Genomic DNA, 26,857 nt, shown 5'->3' with positions numbered 1-26,857 from the left:
AGTAATTCATGGAATCCAACTAATACAAGATTCAAGAAGCCTATGATATTGACTCCCAGATTAACTGTTGGAGTGACGCCATATTAAGTGGTGGTAATAAATACCTGAAAATTAGAATATGGCCGAGAACAAATCGTTTTTCACTTTTTTTAACATAAAAGTTTGCTTATAACACCGTTTAAGAACACACGACACTTCTAACCTAATGTATTGGTAAACTTTAAGTATAATGTTTTTGGAAAGTTTTTGGGTTTATTTTTTGATTTAATTTGTTTATAATTTAATAGGATTTATTGAAATTACATGTTTGACAGGTGAATTTTTCATAATCTAGATGCTTTATAGATTTTTGATGGTGTTGAATCTATATATGTAGTTAAAGAAACCTAGTTTACACAACAGAAATTAAATTCTGGTCAGAAATCGGCAGGAAACTCTAAAAAGTAGCACTTAAGACTAATCCATAATGTATTCAACTTTGCATATTTTTACCATTATGACAATTTTCTAAAAAGACAATAATTTCGCTTGGATGACAAATTTATGGTCCGAATTTGAGGAGAAATTCTTCAAGAAATCTGAATATGAGAGTGTTTAAATAGTTTTTTGATGACGAAAATTAATTCAGCAACATCAAAAACTCCTGGGATACTCAAAATCTTAAAGATTAACCATAGTAACCTGTATTTACAAAAATTTCTACTAAATTTTCTTAAAATCATACTTAGACTAAGCCATTTTTCCTTATACAGCATGAGCCGATGCCATATTAATATACATTCTTTTAATTCCAATCGAAGCCATATTAATATACATTCTTCTAATTCCATTTGATTGGATATAAGGGAGGCAAAGATTGAAGGAAGTTAGAACTGTTGCTTTAATTCCGTTGATGGTTCAAAGACCATGGAAAGCCCACACAGAGGCGGAAGGAATTTTAATTCCATTCCATTGTTTAAGGATCTATGGAAAGCCCATAGAAAGACGGAAGGAATTAAAAAAAGAAAAGCCTCAGCTTGAAATTCATAGAAACATTAATGAATTTACAATATATTTTTGTGATAGACAAATCATTCATACCAATGCTTATTTATTCAACGACAGTTGATTTATCGATACATAGAGCAATCAAATTGCTATGATGAAACGGCAGTAAAGATGCTAATAGCTTCCTGTTGAATTGAATATGCGGTTAAGTGTTGCAGCCAACCTTACACCTCCTTTTGCAAGCTGAGTCTCCACAATGGGCAATCGAGAGAAGAAATAGTCATCTGCAAAAGAAGAGACTTTGGCATTCAAGGCCCAAAAAATTAGAGGAAGGACGACGAATTGCATGATGTGAAATTGATGAATATACCTTTTAAAACACTGTCTTCATCAGCGTCTTTGTAAGCCCATTTGCAAGCTAGACCGATACTTTCATCAGCATACCTGATAACATCAAGACGAATTCTAAAATCAGATGATCAAAAAATTACCTAAATACATGAAACCACTGACATCAGTTTTCGCAAACCATTGCGTGCATGCAGCTACGTGATTGCATCTGGCAACAAAATTCTGTTCTTATTGTGAATGTGTGCTGATTTATTATGCAACTTTCAGACAACCTTCTGTAGTTCTCTCTCTGTGCTTAGCGACAGTTCATTCTCACTTTTTATGGAGAATACACAGTTTTAAAATCTCCATTAGTATTCTTGTGGTTGGTATCAAGTTTGATCTCTGAGCTTTGCCAGTTCAAAATCGAAAGTTTATGCTTCTAAATTATGTAACTAACAAGGTTCATATATACAGCCAAATATTCATAACATTTTGAATATAGCAATGTTCATCACGGGACAAGTGATATATTTATATAAGAAATATTAAATGTACAAGAAATATGAGATAATGTGATTAGAAATGAGTTCCAAGTAATATATTTATATAAGAAATATTAAATGTACAAGAAATATGAGATAATGTGATTAGAAATGAGTTCCACTTATATATTTAAACAGGTGCCTTTTATGATGGTCATGACCTTAGACATATGGCTCTTCAGTATACTAATTATTATTAACTAGTAATTATTTATATTCATAACAAACTAGTTGGAGGGATGTGGTTGGAATCAGGATGACTGCACCACTTAGTACCTAAAAAAGACAACAAATAACTGATCTGCCAATCAGCAGTAAATGAGGGATTGTATATGCCCACCATTAGATAAAGCCAGTTATTTTCAGCCCCTCAAAAGACCATGATTGACTTTGCACCAATGGCCCTATATTAGATCTTTAACTTACCCAAGTATGCCATGGGACTTATAAATAGTACTATATCAGCATCAAAGAATACATATCCACATCAAATCGAGCATAATTCATTTTTCTTACCAACACAGATCGCATTTGTTTGCTCAAAGAAAAACCTGATATTTCCTTTGTTGCAGAGAACTTGGCATAAGTGATTAAAAACATCAGCTCTAACGCATGACAGAGTGTCTAGCTGCCTGTACCATCAGGCATAAATTTGGGCAAAGATTATATATGATCTATCTTACAGAGGCTTAATATGATTATAGCTTTTTGGTTTTTCAGAACTGTTAACTTTGTTCCACTGTTGTTTTACAATGAATATTGGCAGCAATCCTAAGAATCAGTTCACCAAGCTCATCAAGAACTTTAAGGTGGCTGGATTGTCAACAGATACAATAAAAATAATATTACAAATTGCAATCCATGTATGATGATACACTTTCGAAAATTTTGACACTTACGGTTTGGGGCAAGCAAGTACATCCGTGCTGCAATTCTCCCAGGTAGGTACTTCATCAGACCAGTTGCCCTGTTTTTGAAATTAGACATAAATTTTATCCTTGATGACATTCACAATCTATAGGTGTAAACTACAACGTTTTTACTATTGCAAGAGCAAAATTTTTCAAAGGCTATTTATGACAAGAAAAGAAATGAATAATCTACCAGTTAAGTACATTTTTCAAATGAGAAAGAGTGGGGCACATACGGTAACATTTTTCTGAATCGCTGCTATCATTTCCTCAAGGTCATTATCATAGTAATCTTTCATGGCTGTCTCAATGATCAGACTATCCCATACCTGTTGACAGTTATAGAAGCACAAGATCAACTAAATCAAAATGTAACTCAAGAGGTCAATTACATTTTGAAGATGAACACATTTTTTCATCGGTTGCCATAATTATCTTGACATCATAAATAGTTGACCATTAAAGGAAAATATTCTTTGACACAATGTTCAAGAAGCACATTTTGCTCTTATTATATTTTCCAATCACGGGAAGTATTATTTGAGCATGACACTGATATTGTTTTAAACTAAGTAACTAGATTCGTTGAAACCCCTTGTCGAATCCGAATCCTGTGAATCGGATATGATTCGCCAGGAATTCGAATCCCAAAACAGGATTCGTACGAATCCCGTACGGGAACATCGAATCCCGATTTTGGGATTTGTATCCCAAAAAAACGACTTCCACGGGTTAAAAAGCACGTTGTTATTTTATTCATTCACCTTATTTCTCATTTCATTTTGCATAGTTTGAGCTGTGGGCAAGGAGCTAAGGGTTTGGAGCAAGGAGCTAAGGGAGTAGAGCATTTGGCAAGGAGATTCAAGCACCAGGTAAGTGCATTTCAGCTCCATTTTTTTGCATTTCTTATTCTATTACAGCAGTTTGTATATGATTTTTTGTTTACAAATTTGTGCATGTTTTGTTCATTTTTTTTACAGTGTTGATGGCTCAATCAAAGGCAGCAGTTAGGGGGCAAAGGAAGGCGAAGAATGTCTCCATTGGAGATGCCCCTCCTCCCCCAATATCATCAGAGTCTGCTGCAAGTAATGTTGAGGGAAGAGGAGGACCTAAAGACAACATTGAGAAATATCCCTTGTGGAAATATGTCACAAGAGAGGATGGGACAAGCACCAAGGGGAAGGGAGGAGGCAATGTGCAATGGAGATGCAACTTTTGTCACATTGCTTTCAAAAGCACATATTTCCGTGTGAAAGGCCATTTGTTGGCTTTACCAGGTTGTGGAATTGGAGCTTGTAAAGTTGTTCCTTTACAAAAGAGGAAAGAAATGGACAAGGAGTCCAATGTTGGTATGGAAAATGTGGCTACAAAATCAAGAAAAACCAAGAATGAAGACCCCCTTCCATTTTTGAGGAAAGGCACCACCAAATTTCCATTTGAGAGTTCTACTTCTGTTGGGGGACAAGCAGCAAAAAGAAGAGCAATTGCACTTGGTCCAATGGACAAGATTTTCCAAAAAGAGAGACGGGAAGAGCTTGATCTCACCATTGCCTTCTTCTTCTATCAAAACTTCATATCATTTAATGTTGCACGCTCACCTCTATTTATTGAGATGTGCCGAGCTCTAACTCAAGGGGCTCCATCAAGGTATGTGCCTCCTGGGTCAGAGAAGCTGAGAACCACATTGTTGACGAAGGCAAAAAAAGAGGTGCAAAAAATGCTTGAGCCTATTGTAGCATCATGGCCAACATCTGGGGTTAGCATTGTTTTTGATGGATGGATAGATCTAGCACGACACCCAATCATCAACTTCATGGTGTCTTCCTTGAATGGTCCAGTTTTCTTGAAAGCAGTGGATACACTTGGAGAATACAAGGATGCACAATTTATTGGTGAGTTATTTATTAAAGTTATTGAAGATGTAGGTGTTGATTCTTGTGTGCAAATCATTACAGATAATGCACTTGTTTGCAAGGCTGTTGGCATGACTGTGGAAGCTAAATATCTACAAGTGTTTTGGACACCTTGCATTGTCCATTCATTGAACTTAGCACTGAAATCCATTGCTTCTGATGTGATTTGGATTGGTAACATTATTGAGGATGCATGACATATCCGTAACTTTGTGCAAAATCATACAAATTCCCTCACTATCTACAAGGAGTACACCAATCTATCATTGTTGAAGATTGCTGATACACGGTTTGTCTCTTCATTCATGATGTTGAAGAGGTTGAGGGAGGTCAAGACCGCTCTTGGGTCCATGGTTATTTTTGAGTTTTGGTCTTTTTGGAGAAAGACAGATCAGGTAGCCTCTAAAAGAATGAAGGACACAATGCTAGATGATGCTTGGTGGGAGAGGGTAGATCTAATTATTCGGATCATGGACCCTATCATTTCTTTGCTTCGATTTGCAGATACAGACAAACCCATCCTAGGAGAGGTTTATGAGGGATGAGATTCCATGATTGAGTCTGTGAGGAGCATTATTCTACAAAGTGAGTGCCCCGAGTATGAGACATCACTAGAGGCCTTTTGTTATACTATACAGGATATTCTTGTCAGTAAATGGGACAAGAATTGTACACCTTTACATTGTTTGGCTCACTCATTGAACCCAAAATACTACAACCATGAGTGGCTGAATGGTGGACCCTCCCGCAAATTCCCTCCTCACATGGATGGTGAAATCTCACAGGGGAGGAAAGAGGCATTTAAGCGGGTTTTTCAGGATAGTGCATTGCTTGATGAGGTGGAGGATGCCTTTGCAGAGTTTTCCACTGGCACTGGTCGATTTGCAAGATATGATGTGATTAGAGATAGGGGGGCTAAGAAGCCTTATTCTTGGTGGGCAAATCATGGGGCAACAAGCCCTCCTCTTCAGCAGTTAGCCATGAAGCTCCTATCTCAGGTGACTTCATCCTCTTGTTGCGAGAGGAATTGGAGCACATATGGGAATTTGTAAGTGTGAAGAAGAGCAGGCTTGAGCAGTTTAGGGCAGAGACAATGGTGTATGTGCACACCAACCTTCGTCTTATTTACAAGCAGAGGGAAGAGTGGTCGAGGGGAAAGACAAAGATGTGGGATGTCTTTCCTGATGATATGGGTCTGGACAACAGTGTTGAGTTGGCATTGGCCAACATGGATCTCAATGATCCAGTGCTAGAGCCTGTTAGATTTGATGACTTAGAGGGGTCATCCTCCACACCAGCAGATGCAGAGGCGACTATGGATACAGGGGAGGAGGAGGATGCAGAGGAGAGCAGTGGTGACCATGATGATGAGGACATTGATGCTGATTCTGATGATGACTCTGAGGATTGATGACTACCTATTGCCTTGAGGCTTGTATACCTGTAGTTGTTTTATATTTTCTATTTCTATTTGCCATTGGCATTGCACCAACACTACCTATGTAACACATTTTGATTTGATGACTTAATGAGAAAACTACAGTTGTCAGTGTCTTTATCTTACTATCTTGTAGTTGTAAGTTGTCTTTCATTTATGAATTATGAATCATGATTTATGTGACCACTGACAATGACATGTATTTGAATTTTCAATTTTGTATGTACTATGCATGCTATAGATGAAGATCTATGTTTGAAATCAATGAATTTGTATCATTAATTAGAATTTGTGTAAGAAATATCTAATTTTTAATATATATATATATATATATATATATATATATATATATATATATATTTTTAATAAAATAATATATAACGAATCCTACGTGCCCTGTTCCAGGGGGTCAACTTGTCCGAATCCGACACTCGAATCCCCGAGTCCTACGAATCCTCGAATCCCCGTGTTAGGTGACTTAGGTTTTAAACTATGCTGGGAATAGGCCAACTCAGCAGTTCCTGATCCAAAATGGATCCAAACAACCCTCTAAGTCTTCAAGAATCAAAAACTATCGCAAAGGATGAACCTTTAATAATGGCGGAAAACACTATCGGGAGAGAAAAACTTGAAGAAACAGTGAAAAACAAGCCTATCAGAGTCTATCGCGACAATGCACGTGAGTCGTCGGATCTGGCCGATCAACGGTCCAAATCCGATCGACATATCGTGATCGGCGGTGGCAAGCAGAGGCAATCGGGCGCGACATTATGGAAATTGCGATGGCGGTCAAGCGCGATTAGACGAGGACCGTCGATCAAGCGTGCAGATCCGACGGTCCAGATCTATCCATGCTATATCTCATCGCTAATATATATATATATATATATATATCTATATATATATATATATATATATATATATATATGGACTTAACCACGGCCCTACAGATCAACGATATGCGATTGATTGCCAACATACAAAGGAGCGCTTACCAAATGGCCCAGGGACTATGCGATATGCGATTGCGATAATATCACATCGCAATATCACATCGAAGCAATATAAAGGGGTGATGTCGATAAGGCCAGCGACCATGCGATGCGCCAATAGCCGATAAGGCCGATCGGCGCAATCGGTGATCGGAAGCCAAAGGAAATATGTGATAGCGATATATAGCCGGACCCGATGGGATTTCTAGACGCAAATATATATTATTTGAGATCCGATAAATGACCATTTTACGGGTTTTTCCTTTGTATGTGGGGTTTTTCGTTATAAACCCAAATACAAAGGAACCCGCACCTATGCGACTTGAGATAGCAATTTAAAGGTGGACCCGATGGAATATAGGGTGGAATCAATGATTTTGAAGTCCGATAAACAACAGATTGGCGGATTTTCCCGTGTTTTAGAATATTTCTCTGTATAAACAGAGAACGACCATTTTTGGGATTTCAAAGGCACTGATGGTCCATTTCATTACAGAACAGGTGGCCACCATCCCTGAAAACGTTTAGCAATGATTGCTTAACGCTCAGAGGGGGATTTGAGCAGACAGAGGCCGGGAGCCAGAGAGCCCAGAAGAGGAAACGAACAGACATCACCAATTGGCTTAAAAGCCACAGAATGACAGAGACAGAGGAAGCAGTGCTGAGACAGAGCAAAGACAAAGACAGAGAGCGAGAGAGAGTTTGTGTACTCAGAGAGGCTTGAGGGATTCAAGCAAACTCCTGCTGTTTTGTATCTGTTGTGTTGAGACTGAATTTGAGCTCACATTTTGTAAAACTCTACTCTTGAAGACATAATACAGAGGTCACCACTGAAGGTTGGACCAGGATACATAGCCCAAGAATTTTGGGTGAACTCCATATTAACCTTGCTGTGTTATGTGTGTTGTCTATTATGTTTCTCTAACTGCTCATTGTTTATATTATTCACAATCTTATCGATTCGTTGCACTAAGTAATATAGGCAAATCCATGCACATGAGTTTGTAATACCTTAAAAGTAATCTAAGATCTCATTTTCAGATCAAGTGGTATCAGAGCTTTAGGTTTGCTAAGGTTAGACAAGCTTGTGCTAGATTGTTGAATGCTAACTAGGTCAAAGCTCAAACTAGGAGAAGGAGAACTTGTTGAGGCTAATCCAGAAATTGGAAGAGTCTATCTTAGGAGGAGAATGACAGAACAAACCCCATTGGAATCAGAATCTCAGTTCATGGATAGTTTCATGACCATGAGAGCCATGGTGGAAGAGATGTATCGAGAATTTAAGAAAGGTCGAGGTGAAAGTACTTCAACCTCCAAACAAGACAAAGGAGCAGAGGAACCTTCTCTAGATGCCCCAGAGGGCAAGGGGAAAGGGGAAAATCTTCCTCCATCATCTCCTCCACCATCACCTCCATCATCCTCATCTCCTAGCCCTGAAAAGAAAAAGAAGAAAACATCTGTGATTAAATTAGATGTGAAATTTGATTTGCCAATCTATGATGGAGAATTAAATGCAGAAAAGCTAGATAACTGGATTAGACAGATTGATGTATATTGCAGGGTGCAGAACATTGATTCAGAGAGGAGAAAGATTCAGCTGGCTAGCCTTCGCCTTGGAGGAACTGCCCTAGTGTGGTGGGAAGGCAAGACACAAGTTGATCTGAAGAGACATGGTAAAATTCTTTCTACCTGGAATGAATTTGTTTCTGCCATTAAAAAACAATTCTATCCACTAGCTTATATGCAGCAAGCAATGATGAGTTGGCAAACTCTTCGCCAATTAAAGGGCCAAAGTGTACAAAGCTATACCCAGGAATTTAGAAAAGAGCTTTAACTCTAGGCATATCTCTAGACTCACCTGAAACTTTGTTGAAGTATATAGGTGGTCTGCATAGCTATTTGAGGCACACCATTCTCATGTTTAATCCCACTAGCCTAGATGATGTATTAGTTCAGGCTACACATCTAGAGGCTAGAGGCAAGAATGTGAACCCAAAGATTGGGGGATCATCAAAACCCTCTGCAAGCAAGAAAAAGGAAAAGAAGAAGCAGAAATGGAAGGAGAGGAAGGCAAACGCTGTACAGAAAGACAAACCTTCATGCACTCACTGCAAGAAGGATGGACACGATGATGAACACTGCTGGTCTTTACATCCGAAGCTGAAACCTAAGAAGTTCGGTGGTAAGAAGAAGAAGACTGTTGCTGCTATTCAGAAAGACTTGGGGTCAGACTCAGGTGATGAAACAACAGTCACAGCCACAGGTATAAAAGGTAAAAATTTTGAAGCATTCACAAGTAATTCTGTATAATCTATTGATAATGAAGATAATGAGAGGAAAAGACATGAGCTTTTTCATATTAGAGTTATTTCCAAGCACCAAAAGATTGATACTTTATTTGATAGTGGTTCACAAGTAAACTTGATTTCTGAAACAATTGTAAAGAAGTTGGGCTTACAACACCTCACAAGAAGCCATATCCATTAGGTTGGGTATGTGATAAAACAAAGCTACAAGTGACTAGACAATGTATACTTAGGTTTGCTATTGGGTCAACTTTTGTAGACGAGGTTGAGTTAGATATAGTTCCCTTGGATATATGTGGTATTGTTTTAGGAAGTCCTTACTTGTATGATAGAAAAGCCATTTTCTATAGAACTGAAAATAAGTATCAACTCACAAAAGATGGAATAGAATATATTGTAAGAGCTCATCAACTCAAAAATAACTACTCTCTCATAAACTCAGGGCAGATGAAAAGAATTGTAAATTCATGCAAGCAATTTTTACTAATGGTTGTAAAGGAAAAGACCCCTAATAAAACCAATGTATTTGAAGGCTGTGATGCTAAACAGAAAGCTGATTTAGATAAAGTTGTTTCAGAATATGATATCCTATTTCAAGAACCTAAAGGTCTGCCACCCAAAAGGGAAATAGTACATGATATTCATTTGTAGCAAGATGCTCCATTGCCTAACATCGAAATGTACAGGTTATCCGCTTTAGAGAATGCAGAGATCAAGAAGCAGGTACAGGAGCTGCTCGATAAAGGGTTCATAAGACCAAGCACATCACCATGTGGATCTCCAATCGTATTGGTGAGAAAGAAAGATGGTTCGTGGAGGATGTGCATTGATTACATAGCACTGAATAAAATAATGATCAAGAATCGTTATCCTCTTCCTTGCATTGATGATCTATTAGATCAGCTGAAAGAAGCAGTTTACTTCTCCAAGTTAGACTTGCGTAGTGGCTATCATCAGGTCAGAGTAGCAGAACAAGATGCATGGAAGACTACTTTCAAAACAAAGCAAGGGCTGTATGAATGGCTGGTTATGCCTTTTGGCTTAACTAATGCTCCTGCCACTTTCATGAGAGTTATGAATGATGTACTCAGACCTTTTATTGATGATTTTGTAATTGTATATTTAGATGACATTCTTGTTTTCAGTAAAACATGGGAAGAACATTTGAAGCATGTAAAGCAGACTTTAGATGTTTTGAAAAGAGAAAATCTCTATGTGAAATTATCAAAATGTGAATTTGGCAAAACATCTTTAAATTATTTGGGTCATATTGTAGGGGGTGGTGAATTGAAGATAGATCCCTCTAAGGTTGAAATCATTGTGAACTGGCCTAAACCCAAATCTGCTATAGAAGTTAGGAGTTTCCTAGGAGAAACACAATATTGGAGAAAGTTTATTGCTAACTTTTCCTTGATTGCAACTCCCTTACATGCTTTAACAAGATTGAACAAGGTGTTTCAGTGGGGAGGCAAACAGCAGAAAACCTTCGACACCTTGAAAGAAAAAATTAGTACAACACTAGTACTAGCACTGCCAGATCTTCAACGACCATTTGAGATTGAAACAGATGCCAGTGACTATGCCATGGGAGCAGTGTTGATGCAACACGGTAAACCCATATGTTATCATTCTGAGACATTTACTTCTGCAGTAGTTAATTATCCCACATATGATAAAGAATTGTATGCATTAGTACAGAGTGTGAAAAAGTGGAAATATTACCTAATGGGCAAATAAACAATTATACATACAGATCATCAACCACTTCAATATTTGCACTCACAAACTAAATTGCAGCGATCAAGATACTATAGGTGGATGGGTTTTCTACAACAGTTGCATCTTGTCATCACATATAAGAAAGACATACACAATAAGGTTGCAGATATGCTATCAAGACCAATCATAAATGCATCTACTATACTTAAGCATAACTCAGTAATGCATGAAAGCTACATTGAACAATATGCTCCAGATGTAGATTTTAAAGATGTATATGCAACCTTAAGTCATGGCAAACAAGTAGAAAAATTAGATTATTATGTTAAGGACCAATTCTTGTATCATTTGGGAAAGTTATGCATACCACAAACTGAAAGAGTTAGCATAATCCGAGAAGCACATACTTCTCTTATATCAAGTCATTTTGGTGTAAGTAAAACAGTTGCATAGTTGCAAAGGTTCTGTTATTGGCCAAGAATGCACGAAACAATTTCTAGATATATTAAAGGGTGTACTATGTGTGCTAAAAGCAAGCCCAACAATAGAAAACTAGGCTTTTACACTCCACTTCCACTTCCTTCTCGTCCTTGGGAAAGTGTTTCCATGGACTTTGCTGGGGGATTGCCAAAATCTGGAAAGGGTCATGATTATTTATATGTTATTGTGGACAGGTTTAGCAAAATGTGTATTTTAATACCTTGTAACAAGCAGATTACAGCTGAACAAACAACAAAGTTGTTCTTTCAACATGTGTGGGCTCATTTTGGGTTACCCACTTCCATTGTATCTGATCGAGATTCCCGATTTGTTGGGAAGTTTTGGTCAAGTCTATGGGAGTTGATGGACACCAGATTGAAGAAAAGCACAACATTTCATCCACAAACAGATGGCCAAACAGAATTGGTCAACAAGACAGTGATCCAGTTGCTCAGGGGCTATTGCGGCAAGCATCCCAAGCTTTGGGATGAACATTTGTGTTATGTGCAACATGCTTACAACCGTGCCAAGCACTCTTTTACACAGAGATCTCCTTTGAGACTTGTTTTGGTTTTACACCACAATCTCCTTTGGATTTTGTCTTTAGTAAAGACACAGCAGTTGATGGACACAGTGATGTGGACAAAGCAACCAAGTTCATTGAACAGATCCAAGAAATTCACCAGGCAGTGCAAGAACAACTGGAAAGAAGCCAGGCCAAGTACAAGGCAAGGCATGACAAGCATTGAATTGAGCATAGTTTCCAAGTTGGTGATCAATTCTGGCTGTACATCAGCAAAGATAGAATGCAAGGTGAAGGTAAGAAGCTGAAGCCAATAAGGTATGGGCCTTTCAAGATACTTGAGAAAATTAGTGAGAACGCTTTTCGCCTTGATTTGCTAGCTTACATGCACATCTATTCAGTAGTTAATGCAGAGAACTTGAGACTGTTTGAACCTTCATTGATTGAAGATCCAAAGAGCAAAGTCAGTTGCCTTCTATTGATGATCTGTTGCCTGAATATCTCAATGAGTTGCAGGAAGACACAGTTCTGGACAGGAAGGTGAGAACTACGTGCAGAGGGGATGTTGAGTACCTGAGAATCGGACTCAAAGGTTCAAAACCAAGCAGTGCACAATGGATAGAGATTGGACAAGTGAGGAAGTTGTATCCTCACTTGATTGATGCTTAAAAACCAACTTTTGGTGGTCCAAAAGCTTTTCAGTGGGAAGGCGTGATCCAAAATGGATCCAAACAACCCTCTAAGTCTTCAAGAATAAAAAACTATCACAAAGGATGAACCTTTAATAATGGCGGAAAACACTATCGGGAGAGAAAAACTTGAAGAAACAGTGAAAAACAGGCCTATCAGAGTCTATCGCGACAATGCACAGGAGCCTTCGGATCTGGTCGATCAACGGTCCAGATCCGATCGGCATATCGCAATCGGCGGTGGCAAGCAGAGGCAATCAGGCACGGCATTATGGAAATTGCGATGGCGGTCAAGTGCGATTAGACGAGGACCATCGATCAAGTGCGCAGATCCGATGGTCCAGATCTATCCGTGCTATATCGCATCGCTAATATATATATATATATATATATATATATATATATGTATATATATATGTATATATATATATATATATATATATATGGACTTAACCACGGCCCGACGGATCAGCGATATGCGATTGCGCAATATCGCATCGCCAACATACAAAGGAGCGCTTACCAAACGGCCTGGGGACTATGCGATATGCGATTACGATAATATCGCATCGCAATATCGCATCAGAGCAATATAAAGGGGTGATGTCGATAAGGCCAGGACCATGGGATGCACCGATAGCTAATAAGGCTGATCGGCGATCGGAAGCCAAAGGAAATATGCGATAACGATTTATAGTCAGACTCGATGGTATTTCTAGACGAAAATATATATTATTTGAGATCTGATAAACGACCATTTTATGGGTTTTTCCTTTGTATGTGGGGTTTTTCATTATAAACCCAAATACAAAGGAACCCGCGCCTATGCGACTTGCGATAGCAATTTAAAGGCGGACCCGATGGAATATAGGGCGGAATCAATGATTTTGAAGTCCGATAAACGATAGATTGGCGGATTTTCCCGTGTTTTAGAGTATTTCTCTGTAGAAACAGAGAACAACCATTTTTGGGATTTCAAAGGCACCGATGGTCCATTCCGTTACAGAATAGGTGGCCACCATCCCTGAAAACGTTTAGCAATGATTGCTTAACGCTCAGAGGGGGATTTGAGCGGACAGAGGCCGAGAGCCAGAGAGCCCAGAAGAGGAAATGAACAGATAGCGTTGATTGGCTTAAAAGCCACAGAATGACAGAGACAGAGGAAGCAGTGCTGAAACAGAGCAAAGACAGAGACAGAGAGTGAAAGAGAGAGTCTGTGTACTCAGAGAGGCTTGAGGGATTCAAGCAAACTCCTGTTGTTTTGTATCTGTTGTGTTGAGACTGAATTTGAGCTCACATTTTGTAAAACTCTGCGCTTGAAGACATAATAGAGAGGTCACCACTGAAGGCTGGACCAGGAGACGTAGCCCAAGAGTTTTGGGTGAACTCCATATTAAACTTGTTGTGTTATGTGTGTTTTCTATTATGTTTCTCTAACTGCTCATTGTCTATATTATTCGCAATCTTATCGACCCTGCTACTTGTATTTAAATGTTCAGACTCAGTAATGTTATTAGCAAAGGAAACCATTTTTTTAAGATACATCACAGGCTGAATTTTATAGCTAGCAATAGAATTTTTCTTGACTGGCAAAAATAAGCAAAATTCAGCACAACCCGCCAGTTATATAAAGTAGATCTTGTCACGCATTAAACCTTCCATACAAACTTATTCATTGCGGGTAATAGTGAAATGATAAATTTGAAGGAAAACGTAGTAGAATCTAAAGCAAAATGTAGGGAAATGCCAACAACAATAAAGTGGCATTAGAAACTTGAGGGACAATATAAATATACTGCTTAGTTTACTGTAACCACACGGCAAAATTTTCGAGGATGAAACCTAATGGAGGCGAGGTAGGGAAAAAGGGCACATTGAATATGCAGACTGGGGTCCCTTAATGAACATCTAAGTTCTCTTTCTCCTTGTGCATCTCAAGGTTTTAGGGCTTTTGTAGAGTTGTATGCGACAGTGTTGTGATTCCTATGCGGCAAAACATAAGATTTTAGAAGTTGGCAATGGCCATACATACAGAATGCAGAATTCCAACTAGATCTGCATATATGCTCCAATGACTTTGACTGCAGACTATTATGATAAAGTGTTCAGGGGCAACATATTACACATTTGCAAGGAGATCATAACCCTATAAAAACATGAGTAGGGAGTTGACGAGCAATAAAATGAGCATGTCCTTAAAGAATGACAACTCCTGTCTAGGCTATCTCTGTGGATTTTGGGAAGAGGAAAGTGGCCGAAGAAGCTACATGCTATGAGCTTCTACATGACTCCTGAAATTGAATGATGAGATTCAATGATTCTATCAAACACCCTGTTTGATGACTACTCATTCTCCCACCATTATTCTTTCCGTTTTTCTTTTTTACTATATTTGTTCCATATTTGCTCACTATTGAGAATACAACAACTAATTGAGGGGTTTGAGGGGTTTTTGTAGTGCACCATATTAGACATCATTTTCGGGATTAATTAAGTAGAGTAAGTCATTAAACTAGGACCGTATTCATGAGTATTAATCTCAATTGACCAAATTTCTTATGATTTTGAATAGTTCACATAACACTCATTGCATTAGATGATGCTCACAAAGGTAAAGGGGTAAAGAAGTAAAATTAATACTATTGAAATAAATAGCATAGCATTAATCATCACCTTTTGAAGCTTGCACCTGATACTCTGAATTTTCAAGTGTTCATTATGGTTTGTAGGACTCCTGTTGGAATCCTTTTGCTCTTTGTCCCTGGGCTTTCTTTCAAGCTCAGGCTCACTCTGGGTTGGGAGACTTGAATTCGCTGGGGCATACTCTGGTAGAATATGGTTTATTTTTTTTGTGTGCTCAGTCTTACTTCGACTTCTCCTTTGTTTGTGTGCCCTTCTTGAGTCTGTTATGGATCATCAAGAAGTAATGCAAGTTCTTCAGGTGCACGAGGATTAATCAAGGATAACAGGGATGCCCTTGGCACAATTACAGTGAAAAATTCAGAATCATGATCACCAAATCACTTCACAGAATGAATCTATTACAGGGATCTAGCCTATTTGAACCAGAAGGTTGCGTAGTTGGAAGCCAAAAATGACTTTTGAAGAAACACGCAGCAAAGTCAGAATACAATTTCAAGTGCTTCCAACCACATGAATGCAGACTCAAAATAGCATGGTTTGATCAAGGAAGAAGACACTATTCAACCACTCTTTAAAGCCATGGAAATAGGAGATTTGGAACCAGTGCACTCTGCACAAGGAATGAAAGAAGGTGGCAGTTGTAACATCTTTTAGCATTTTTATGTATTTCAAGGTTTTACTGATACTAGGAAGCTCTTATAATATGTTGGAAATATTTTTTTAGCCGTCTTTTGTATAATGGGACTTTTGGACAAGGAATATGATGCTGTCTATCTGAAACTTTCAAGAACAGTGTACTTATGCTATTTAGCTCTGCTACAACATCTTTTTTAATTAACATAAAAAGTTTCTCCGTTTCGACCTCGATGAAAAATAAATAAAAAACAAAACGTAATTGCCTGAGTGAAAACGAACATGGTTTGCAAGGGATTCCCTTTATAAACATAAAGGCAAGAATTCATTCTTTTTATAAACGTAAATGTAAGAATTAGTACACGCGGTTTATAGATTATTAAGGAACAATGGTTTCTGTGGGGAACCTGTTATTAGTTCAATGATTGAACCTATTTATATAAGAATAATGATTCCAAATATGTAAGTGGACAATGAATTCCTCTATATATTAGTAGTACAATGAATTCCACTACTAACCAAACCATTAATTCCTCTACACTAGAATGTATTTACTCTTGGACAAGAATTTTAGTTTTACCTTTATTGCAGCAATCTCTTTCAAACTCTAGACAGTAATTTATCTGGGTAAGAAGACTCTGTATTTAGAATTAGAAGGGCAGGAATATAGAAGCTATTCATCAGTGATACTTCAGTAAAGGTTGATGAGCAACTAGAAAGAAGTCTGACCATTGTGAAGAAAATAGACACACAGTGGAAGGTTAAAGCAATATAATGGCACTCTGGCAATGGCAAGGAGTTGAAATTTATGTGGTACAGGATGCATAAATGCCAAGTAAAAAGTATATCTTGTTTATTGCAAGCACCATCTATGTGTATGCTTCTGGCTGAAAGGATTCCACCACTGCATATTAATTGGTAAGCTCTTTGTTTGAAATCAATAGTTTTTGTGCATTTTTATAGAGTCTAGACAGGACCCTTGATTTCGGCCAACCATATTCTAGTTTCATGAGTAGCAATTTGTACCTAATTGGCAGACTAATCATTTGAAAAATCATGGATAACCAGTGTGGATGTGAAAAACATGGTGAATGTACAAGTTTAGGGTAGCGTGTTTCTGTTAAGTCACAGAAAAATGGTTTTGCATGCAAGACAATTTATACTTTTGGGTTGTAAATTTTTCAGTAGTTCACCAATGGGGCAAATGTTATAACCTTATTTGACACTCTTAGGATGGAGGAGAAACCCTAATCCAACTTGCCTTAGTTGGAAGGCTGAGATACCCTTCTCTAAACCCTGGGAGAGCTATATTCAGTGCTTCATTGCTCCAACTTAATTGCAAGAGAGCGACGCATCGCTCTACTGCAGTGTGCAAAGAGAGATTAAGCCCCCTCCATCACTCCAGATGCTCCACAACAGAGCAATGAAAGGTCAATCTTCTAGAAAAAGCTGTTTTCAAGGTGATCAATTCGACCTGGAGGGTGATGACTTGTAAAGGGTCTAATAATTGGTGCCTTAAACTAACTTCTCTTGGCTCTAGGTGTCCAAATATGTCCTCCCATATCCTTGAGAAGCCTATAAGAGAATTACATTCCTAGATTAGAAGGGGAGACAAAAAAGAGATGTTGCAGGTAGATGTTGGTAATATTCTCAGGGGAAGCCTCCTTGCATGTCCAAGTGAGCCTGACTTTGAACTATCAGCCAAAGAGGGGTCAAGATCAAGGTGTCGGAAGGGAGTGTTTGCATCCAAGGTAAAGCGCTGTAAGCATTCTATTTTCTTCAATGTGAATTTCAGTATATTTCCTTCAATTCTTATGATCATTTAAATGCATTTGGTTGAATTTGGAGTTACTTGGAAAGTCTAACATCAGATCTAGTAAATACGCTAATAGATGCCTGGTAGGAGAGCAGATTTGGGTTCTTTGTTTGTGGTGTGTGCAGGATGCACGTGAAGGCAGCTAGGACAAGATTTCTAGAAGCTGGAGCAATATTCCCAGCAGCTACGTCAGCAAGGATCTATATCAGCCTTCAAAGGCAAAGGTATGCAAGCCACTTTCCCGGCCTCTCAATCTATCAATGGCTAAAAGAATCTAGATCTAGGGAAAATATTGAATGGTTCACCCGTCTTTCTGTATAGATCTTGGGAAGATCTGTAGAGTGTAAACTCTTAGCCACTGGTAGGTAAAATCTGGTAAACACCAAATCGGCTACATGGGCTAAAAGTTTTTAGGAGTCTAACCAATGTTTAAAGTTGTCGAAGGAAAAGCGCTAAATGGAAGAATATTTAATATGAATATCTGACATAAACATGGGCAAGAAAAGACCGCATTTGTATGAAATGATGCAAGACACACAAAATGGACCAGGCAGTTTTATTGAATTATTTTCATTATAAAGTCTACAATTGATCTTCTAAGACCATTTACTTGCTTTTTGAATTCCCTCAATCAATGATGTGCTTCTAAGAGTGGATGAAAAAAAAACACCGTACTTCTTAATCAAGCAGAAATTGTATTTACTTACATGATGCAAATTGCTCTGTTGCCCATACCAGTGTAATTTTATTGTATTTCCACCTTCATCTGTAGTGAAACCCACATGTAAAGGCTGCATTTTTCATTCATCGGTATCAATGAATAAGTTTCCAATACAGCCAAGACCTTTTCAAGTAATAACAAAATGAGAAAAAAACAAGTTTCTCCTTATACATATCAATTTATCTTTCCTGAATTTTCACGCAGCTACCACATGTATATGATTTTTTTTTATATTGAAAATTTATAGAGAAACAGTATAGGACCTGATGGATATCTCCCATAAAATGAGAGAGGAACAATAAAGCTTCTGTTAAATTATCTGCAAGTTATATCACTATACATTAGCCTCCATTGGCAAAATAAGACAGCATTTAAATATAATTTACAATGAAAGAAAAATAGTAAGGAACACAACACAGATAGAAAACTCATTGTAACAGGATGGCAATTGAAAAAAATCATACAATCAACACCAGTGGCTCTGCCACCATAGTTTCCAAGTTCAGAAGTGTAATTTTTTATGGCACCATCAACACACATGCCTTCTTCTCCTTCGGCATCATGGCAGTCCCCTGTTTGCAAACAAACAGAAAATCCAAAATGCTCTGATAAGGCTGCTTTAATTCAACGTATACCCATCTTATGAGGGAAACTTCACATACTAACAAATATAAGGCTTAAATACAAGATCAATGAGCAATATGAGACTATTTGACGAAAAATAGAGGCAAAATCCCAAATTAAAATAGCTAAATCTGAGAATGGTGTGTGTCCCGGACAATGGAACTTACTAGAATAGATATAGGTACACTTGTTATCTGGCGTGTCAATGAAATGCAATGGACGTGACCAGCGATATCTGAGCCGCACTTGATCAGCCCATGAACAAAGAGAAGCAAGATCACCTTTTGCATAGTCAGGGAGCAGTTCATTCACTGCCGCTGATGCTTCTTCAGTAAGAAGTGGCTGTACTTGTCCATAAAACAGCGATTGTAAGAAACAGATACCAACCAATTTATAAAACATGACAACAAATAAACAAACGGATTATATATATATATATATATATATATATATGCTGCAATTCCTCAGGTTCGCGGAGCTAACGATGGACTTTTTCAAGGCCTTAGATGCTTAGGAAACTTCTGAAAAAGCCGATGCGGTGAAGATGGCCAATTGACAGCTTACCAAGAAAGAGGATATTGAGGAGGAATTCGTCCAGTCAGATAATGACTTTCCAGTCTCAGGCCCTCATGAAGCGATGTAGGGTGACCATATAAAGTTATCTAAGAGAGTTTTTGAGGTAGAGGAAAGAATGTTCGAGTAATTGTTGAACGTGGATAAATTGGCATTCCTTTTTGAAGAGGAGAAGAGAATACAACTGGCAGTTGCTCTCATGGAAACGGTCCAGGCTAGGTGGACGAGATTGAATGGTTTTTAATGAAAATTCTATAAAATCACATGAGACTTTGTTGGATCAGATTTGCTTCAGTATATAAGAAATTTTTAAAAGCAATTATTAAAAATGTATATAAATAAAAGAAAATCAACTGCATGTCTAAGTTTGGAGACCCTGATTTAGTATGAACTGAAGATTGGTTATTCTTATTAAATGTCTCTTATAGCGTCCTGACCAGAGCTTTAGCCATGGGTAACCTGCATTTCTTGCTTAAGATCATTGCGTAGAGCCAATGGGCTTCATAAGAGGGCAATTCATTTTGAATAGTGTTATAAAAATTTGGGCAAGAGGTCTCATCCTCCACATCACCTTCTTAAGATTGAATTTGTAACAGTCTAACGAATGAGATAATTGGTACTTTATTCTACGCATGCTAAAGGCTTTGGGTTTTGGACAGCATTTTTTTGAGAGCAATGGAGACTTTCTTGTTATAGATTTCACCCTACTTATCGATTAACAGGTAAGTCGACGGATATGAAGCTTTTGGTAAATTCAACCAGGTTGGCCACCTGCATTACCTATTTATGTTATGGTGGTGAAGGCCTTTGGCTATTTCATTTTCCAACAAGTGAATTAGGGTTCTATTAAACACATTTCTCTTCTAAACAAAGAAATTTTAGGCTACTGATAATTAATGAATTGGTATTGTTGTGAGGGGAATTCACAAGGCAAGAACTAGACTAAGGGACAACAATATGAGGTGTGGCCCATTGTCACCATAGCCACTACCTCCTGTTCTTTTGTGGGCTTTCACCACTAGGGAGGCTTCACTTTAGTAGGTTACCTAAATGATCGATCAAGTATCGGGAACAATGTGACAAAATAGGCTTGAGGAAGAATGACTCCACCTAAGAACGAGGCTCAAATAGCACAAAACGACAATGCTCATCCTATAGTAGACCTAGCTAGAGCATAACGTGACCTAGGGCTTGAGAAATAACAAGGTAAATGGATCAATCTAGGATCACAAGGTCAAGAAAAGGCTTTCAATTAATGTATACCTTCAACCTATTGAACAAGAAACCTTCAATAAGCCCAAGTTGAAGCCTAGGGCAAACTAGGGCTTTTTTAGGACAAAATCTACCTAGAGCAAAAGATTTTATCCCTAATATGGATGGATTAGCCACTAAAAGGAGTTGACTTTGAGGCAATCACCTTCCCTTCCAGTGTTGAATCTTCCCAAGGGCCAACGACTTCAAACCTAGTTGAGATTCGTGTGCTAGCCCTAGTTAGCGGCTTATCCTTGAAGGGTCGAAATTATACTTTTGACAAGAAGAAGAGATTTTACTGTAAGTTTTGGGGATGAATAAGAAAGTGACCATGGCCAGTGCCTTATCCTTACATGATGGAGTCTATGGAAGTGAAAAATTTGCTAAATCTTGGCAAGGAGTAAGGGAATAGTGAACCCCTATATTTCAAAACCCTAGCTATCACTTTTGTGAGGGAGCATCAACAAAGTCAATTGGGAGAGCTAGTTGAAAGATTCACCAATGGGATTGCCATTCACATTCTATAAGTGAGTAAGGCATTCAATACTATTATCTAGAATTCCAAAGAATGATTTTCAACAATAACTAGCACAATAGAAACCCTAGATAATTAGCCATTCTATACAGTAGACACAAAAATGCAACGATTTATCAAATCCAAGGTACACTTACAAGAAATAATGCATGAACAAGTCTTTATTGCTCCAAAATGACATTTCCAAAACCAAAGAAGTAGCTCCAATAACAAAATACAACATAGATTCACATCTCCACAAGACACAAACTAGGCTGAAACTCTCTAAGACAACCGAAAATGCCACAAGTGATGATGAGCAATGAGATTGACCTATCCTCTATTTATACGAGGATTAGGTCATCCAATTTTAATTTACAAATCCCCCAATAACAAGTTAGATTGCTAAATGTGCTTGGGCTACAAGCCAACCCATTAGCTTGATCAAAATAGGCCTAAATTTGCCCACACATGTGAGTCGTAGCCTCCAAAATGTTGACATTATCCAATATAAGTACTCCAAATGCCATGTCCAAGGGTGATGAGGTGTCCAAGAAGGTGCAGATGCCTGTAAAGTCCAAGATTTGAGGGTTTACCCTCAAATTCACCTCAATACCTCTTGTGGGGTCCCAAGATCCATTTGGGGTGTCATAAAGTGGTCATCATGGTTCTCCATTTGTCAAACAAGGTCTCATTTTCTCTAGAGTAGAGAATTAGGGATTTCTCTAGTGCAACAAGCCATCCCTAGCCTCTCAGTGTGAGACCATCCTCATCTGGTCTCTAAATTAGCTCTTGCCCATCAAGTTTTGTCAAGGCCAGCCTCGGGCAATGTTGGATCCTGTGGTGTCATCCTGAAGAATCCTCAAATCTCAGTCAAAGTCAACTTTCATCCTAGGTCCTAAAGGTGCTCTGTGACATGTGTCATCTGACAGTGATACTAGGAGGCTCTAGACGCTCAAGGCTTCACTTGTTTGGGCCAATGTACTCCTTTGAAAGCCTTGGGTACCTACGGAGTGGGTACCAAAGGCTTGGACGGTTGAACCACCAGACAAGAAAAACATGGATTCTAGTGAAAACAACCAATCATTAGGGAACAAGATCAATAATGCATTTAAGTGAACAAAACTTGAATGTTAAGGGCAATTTAATTCTTCAAACAAGGATCCGTTTTCAAAATCAGGGCCATGATCTCGCAAAGGTGTTTTCTCCCTAGGTAGGGATGGCTAAAGGGTGCTTCCAACCCCCATGGGGAAATAACAATTCTTAGGTCCACCCTTCAATTGATAGGTGTTAGTGAATAATGTGGAAAATGGAGGGGAGAAGACTTCATAGCCAAGTGCCATGGTCAAAGAGATTGACTGATGGGGGTGTCCGCATCCTGAGTGTATATATGTGAAGAAGGAGCATACGTTGATGCATGAATTACCATCTTGGCCTTGGTTTTTCCACCCTTTTTGTGCGCCTTTTACTTCTTCTTGATTATTCCTTATATTACCGCTTATAGCTCAAGGGTTAGAGCTTGCTTTGTATGATGTAATAGTTTGATTACCCCTTTAATTATCACTCATTGGGTTTAGGACAATCAAGTGTTCCTTCTTTGATGTAATGGAGCAACATGTGCTCATGAACTGGGTAATGACCATATGAGATAGGTAGAGGCTAGATTTCATGCTAGGTTTTTCCCATGTGCTAATTCTTATGTCCTGACCATCTTTTGCATTTTAATTTTAATTTATTTGTTTTGTTGTGGCCATGATATGCTTTTTCCTTTTCTTTTAGTTGCATCAACCTCCCAAGGCAAAGTTTTTGGGCCCTACTCAAGATATGTGAACACATGAATGCCAAATCCCCAAGAACCAATGACAAATTGTACCCGAAGAATGGAGGGGAGAAGACTTCATAGCCAAGTGCCATGGTCAAAGAGATTGACTGATGGGGTGTCCACATCCTAAGTGTATATATGTGAGGAGGGAGCATACGTTGATGCATGAATTAACATCTTGGCCTTGGTTTTTCCACCCCTTTTGTGCGCCTTTTACTTCTTCTTGATTATTCCTTATATTACCACTTACAGCTCAAGCGTTAGAGCTTGCTTTGTATGATGTAGTAGTTTGATTACCCCTTTAATTATCACTCATTGGGTTTAGGACATGCAAGTGTTCCTTCTTTGATGTAATGGAGCATCATGTGCTCATGAACTGGGTAATGACCATATGAGATAAGTAGAGACTAGAGTTCATGCTAGGCTTTTCCCCATGTGCTAATTCTTATGTCTTGACCATCTTTTGCATTTTAATTTTAATTTATTTGTTTTGTTGTGGCCATGATATGCTTTTTCCTTTTCTTTTAGTTGCATCAACCTCCCAAGGCAAAGTTTTCAGGCCCTACTCAAGATATGTGAACATATGAATGCCAAATCCCCAAGAACCAATGACAAATTGTACCCGAAGAATGGAGATGAAACATAGGGCTTGTAATGTAGGACTGACGGTGTTAAGCATGGAATAAGGAAGATGGAACACTCTATCTTAGTCATGATTTCCTATGTAGTGCCTCTCCTATAACTGAACGGACCTTAAGGGAGATCCCACTAGACTAGGGTCAAAGATTAACCCCCTTGGTGAGGTGAGAGAACAAAAATAGAAGGTTTGTCCAACTTTCAAATCACCCCCATAATCCATACTAAATGCCCAAAAACAAACTAGTATAAGTAATTGTCAAATTGATTGCAAAATAATCAAAATACCTTTTGAATGACAACCCTTCTTTGTCCAAGTGCTAAAATATCAAATGGGTGTGAAGCACATCAGCCTCCAAGTGCTAATATTAGATGGGTGAGAAGCACATGGCATAGGCACAAGGCATAATCATCATCTAATGATGACTCACAAGGGCTATTGGTTGTCAAATATAGGAGGAAAAATTCTAACCTATTTTAGTGAATAACAAACACTTTATAGACCATTCATTTCTCACCATTTTTAAATGCCAAAAGTCCATAAAAATGCTACTAAGTATATCTAAATATTTTGTAACACTTCAAAATCCAAAATCTAAATCTAACGAGGAAAAAACATTTTTATAGATAAAATTTAAAACCTTTAGAATTTAGAACTTGCCTGCTAGGATTACTTATCATTGTTTCTCCCAAATCCACCCTATCAAAGTACTTCTAATGTGAGTTTACATAGATCATTCCATAAAGATTCACACGATGAGCTTATGAGTTTACAAGGAGGAAAGAAAAGGCAGGACATTTGGACTGAAGACCTTTAAAACCTATTCCTGAACATAAAAGAGAATTCTTTTAAGATAGAAGAGGTGGGCTGAACCGGGTTGAGATAGATAACTCCTCTCGCTCTGGGTTGTGATAACCTGACCTGACTGAGCAGGACAGGTGGATTTGTCCTAATTGTGTATATAGCCTACAAGGATACAGTGCTCAATATACATAAATTGGTAGACTTGTCCTAGTTGTGTATATATAGCATACAAACCTACAGTGCTCAATATACATAAATTCTTTTGAAAAAAAATTGTGTTTCAAGTCCATATGCGCTCCGTGGATTTATGAGTTCACCTTGCAGCATTCAGGCGATTATGAAGTATTTATATGCACATTTAATGAAGTCGTTTATAGAGATAGTGATTTTTTTATTAACATTAAAATTAATTAATTGTAAAATGGATGCACTTAGTTACTCTGCATTTTTTTTCCTTTATGAAAACCGAGTGAAAATTATTATTATAATAATAAATTATTTTAAGATTGTTATGTGTCGCATCAAATTGGTATAAAAGACTTGTTTGTAGGATAAAGAATTCACTGCGGCAAAGCCGATGTGACGGTTAAAATTTACAAATATGCATATATTGTATTCCTTCCGGATTTGCATACGTGTTTTTATCGGAAAACATAAAGAAATTTAAAAATACATTTTTTTTTCAAAAATTTTAATCATAAAAATGTTAAAATAATTTTTTTTATGGTAAAAATAAATTCAGCATTATCAAAAATATATAACACTTAAAATCTTAAAACTTGATATTTATAATCTAAATTTCTCAAAATTTCTACTGAATATTTATCAAAATCTTAGCAGTTCACTGAAAAGGTATGCTCATACATTTATATTTATTGTGTAAGTTTTGGAGTTTTTAATTAAAATTGGAGAATTTTTTTTTCTAAATCTTGATTTTTATTATTTAAAATGGTTTTTTTTACTGTACATAATAAAATGGTTTTTTTTACTGTACATATGATTCAGCACTTTAAAAAATCCAGTAAAACATATAAAATATACTTAAAAATCTTTCAAAACTTATAACAGATAAACTAGGGCAGTTGATAAACCAGTGGTTGATCGATTTGCACTGAACAGATTGAACAGATTTAACTTATTCACGTTATATCAATTTGCAATCTAGGTCGGTTTTTTTCTCTGCAAAAAAAAATTCAATTTGCACAGACCAGAATCAAGTCTAAAGACTGAGATCATTGAGATCTTAGAGGTTCAAATTCAATAAAAACTTTTTAGATTAAGAATGTTGTACTTTGGTAATATTAACTTGAAGATAAACCACTTCAAAACTTAGATATATAACTATCCTGAATGCCATGGATCCCAAAAGCTATTTGAAAGATTGACAAATTATCTGGAACTAAGTCAAATTTGTTCAAATCTACAAGGGAGTACAAACGAGAGAGTACAAGCGAAAAATTACTCTAATTCTTCAGCGATATTATCCTCTAGTCAATCTGCAGCAACAAGCAATGTGAGGAAAACCTCACCTGAGCTATCTTGCAAGTCGCATAATGCCCTTCTATTCCCCAAGACTCCGAAGCAGGGACCATGCCCAAATAAATCATCACGCTTGCAAGCAACACAGAGCTCAAATTACGACCGTAATTCCTCATTTCTTTTTTCGTGTTTCAGTAACAAATGGCAGTATGCAAATGTTACGAGTAGTTCAGACGCCGAAGCAGAGAGACCCTGGCCCGTGGAGATTACTTCGAATGCCCGTAGCCTCTGTAATTTGAGAAGAGAATAATCGAATAGAATATAATGGATGCTCTGTTCCCGCAAAAGCGGCGGGAACGTCTCAAAAAATTGGGAACATTTTTCTTCACTCTAAACTAGGCTCCTGCAAAGTTGATAGTAACACCATATTATAATCCAACCAATTAGGATGAAAGGATTCACAATGCAGATACTTGGAAGCCCACTTTCAGTTTCTGCATCATTCTT

General features: G+C 37.8%; 1 protein-coding gene across 2 annotated transcripts; it reads right to left on the bottom strand.

The window, feature by feature from the left end:
- Positions 1–994: 994 nt before the first annotated feature.
- Positions 995–26,857, bottom strand: LOC149210278 (endonuclease 2-like). Of its 2 annotated transcripts, XM_089394395.1 has the most exons (9): positions 26,401–26,857; positions 19,438–19,612; positions 19,111–19,218; positions 18,910–18,965; positions 18,633–18,716; positions 3,010–3,102; positions 2,762–2,829; positions 1,358–1,431; positions 995–1,271 (listed from the first exon to the last, which is right to left on the bottom strand). In XM_089394395.1, exons 1-9 carry the CDS (start codon positions 26,524–26,526, stop codon positions 1,162–1,164), a joined length of 894 nt encoding a protein of 297 aa, XP_089250521.1. In that variant the 5' UTR covers positions 26,527–26,857; the 3' UTR covers positions 995–1,161. The 2 variants fall into 2 exon arrangements, with proteins under 2 accessions (XP_089250521.1, XP_089250522.1); XM_089394396.1 differs by lacking the exon at positions 19,111–19,218 and having other exon boundaries at positions 26,401–26,856.

This window comes from Pinus tabuliformis, chromosome 1_2, assembly GCF_031772625.1.
Source record: "Pinus tabuliformis cultivar Carrire ecotype Pingquan chromosome 1_2, CPIR1, whole genome shotgun sequence".
NCBI classification, from domain to species: Eukaryota; Viridiplantae; Streptophyta; class Pinopsida; order Pinales; family Pinaceae; genus Pinus; species Pinus tabuliformis.
The sequence above is the reverse complement of the archived record's forward strand: the minus strand, read 5'-3'. Positions and strand labels throughout refer to the sequence as shown.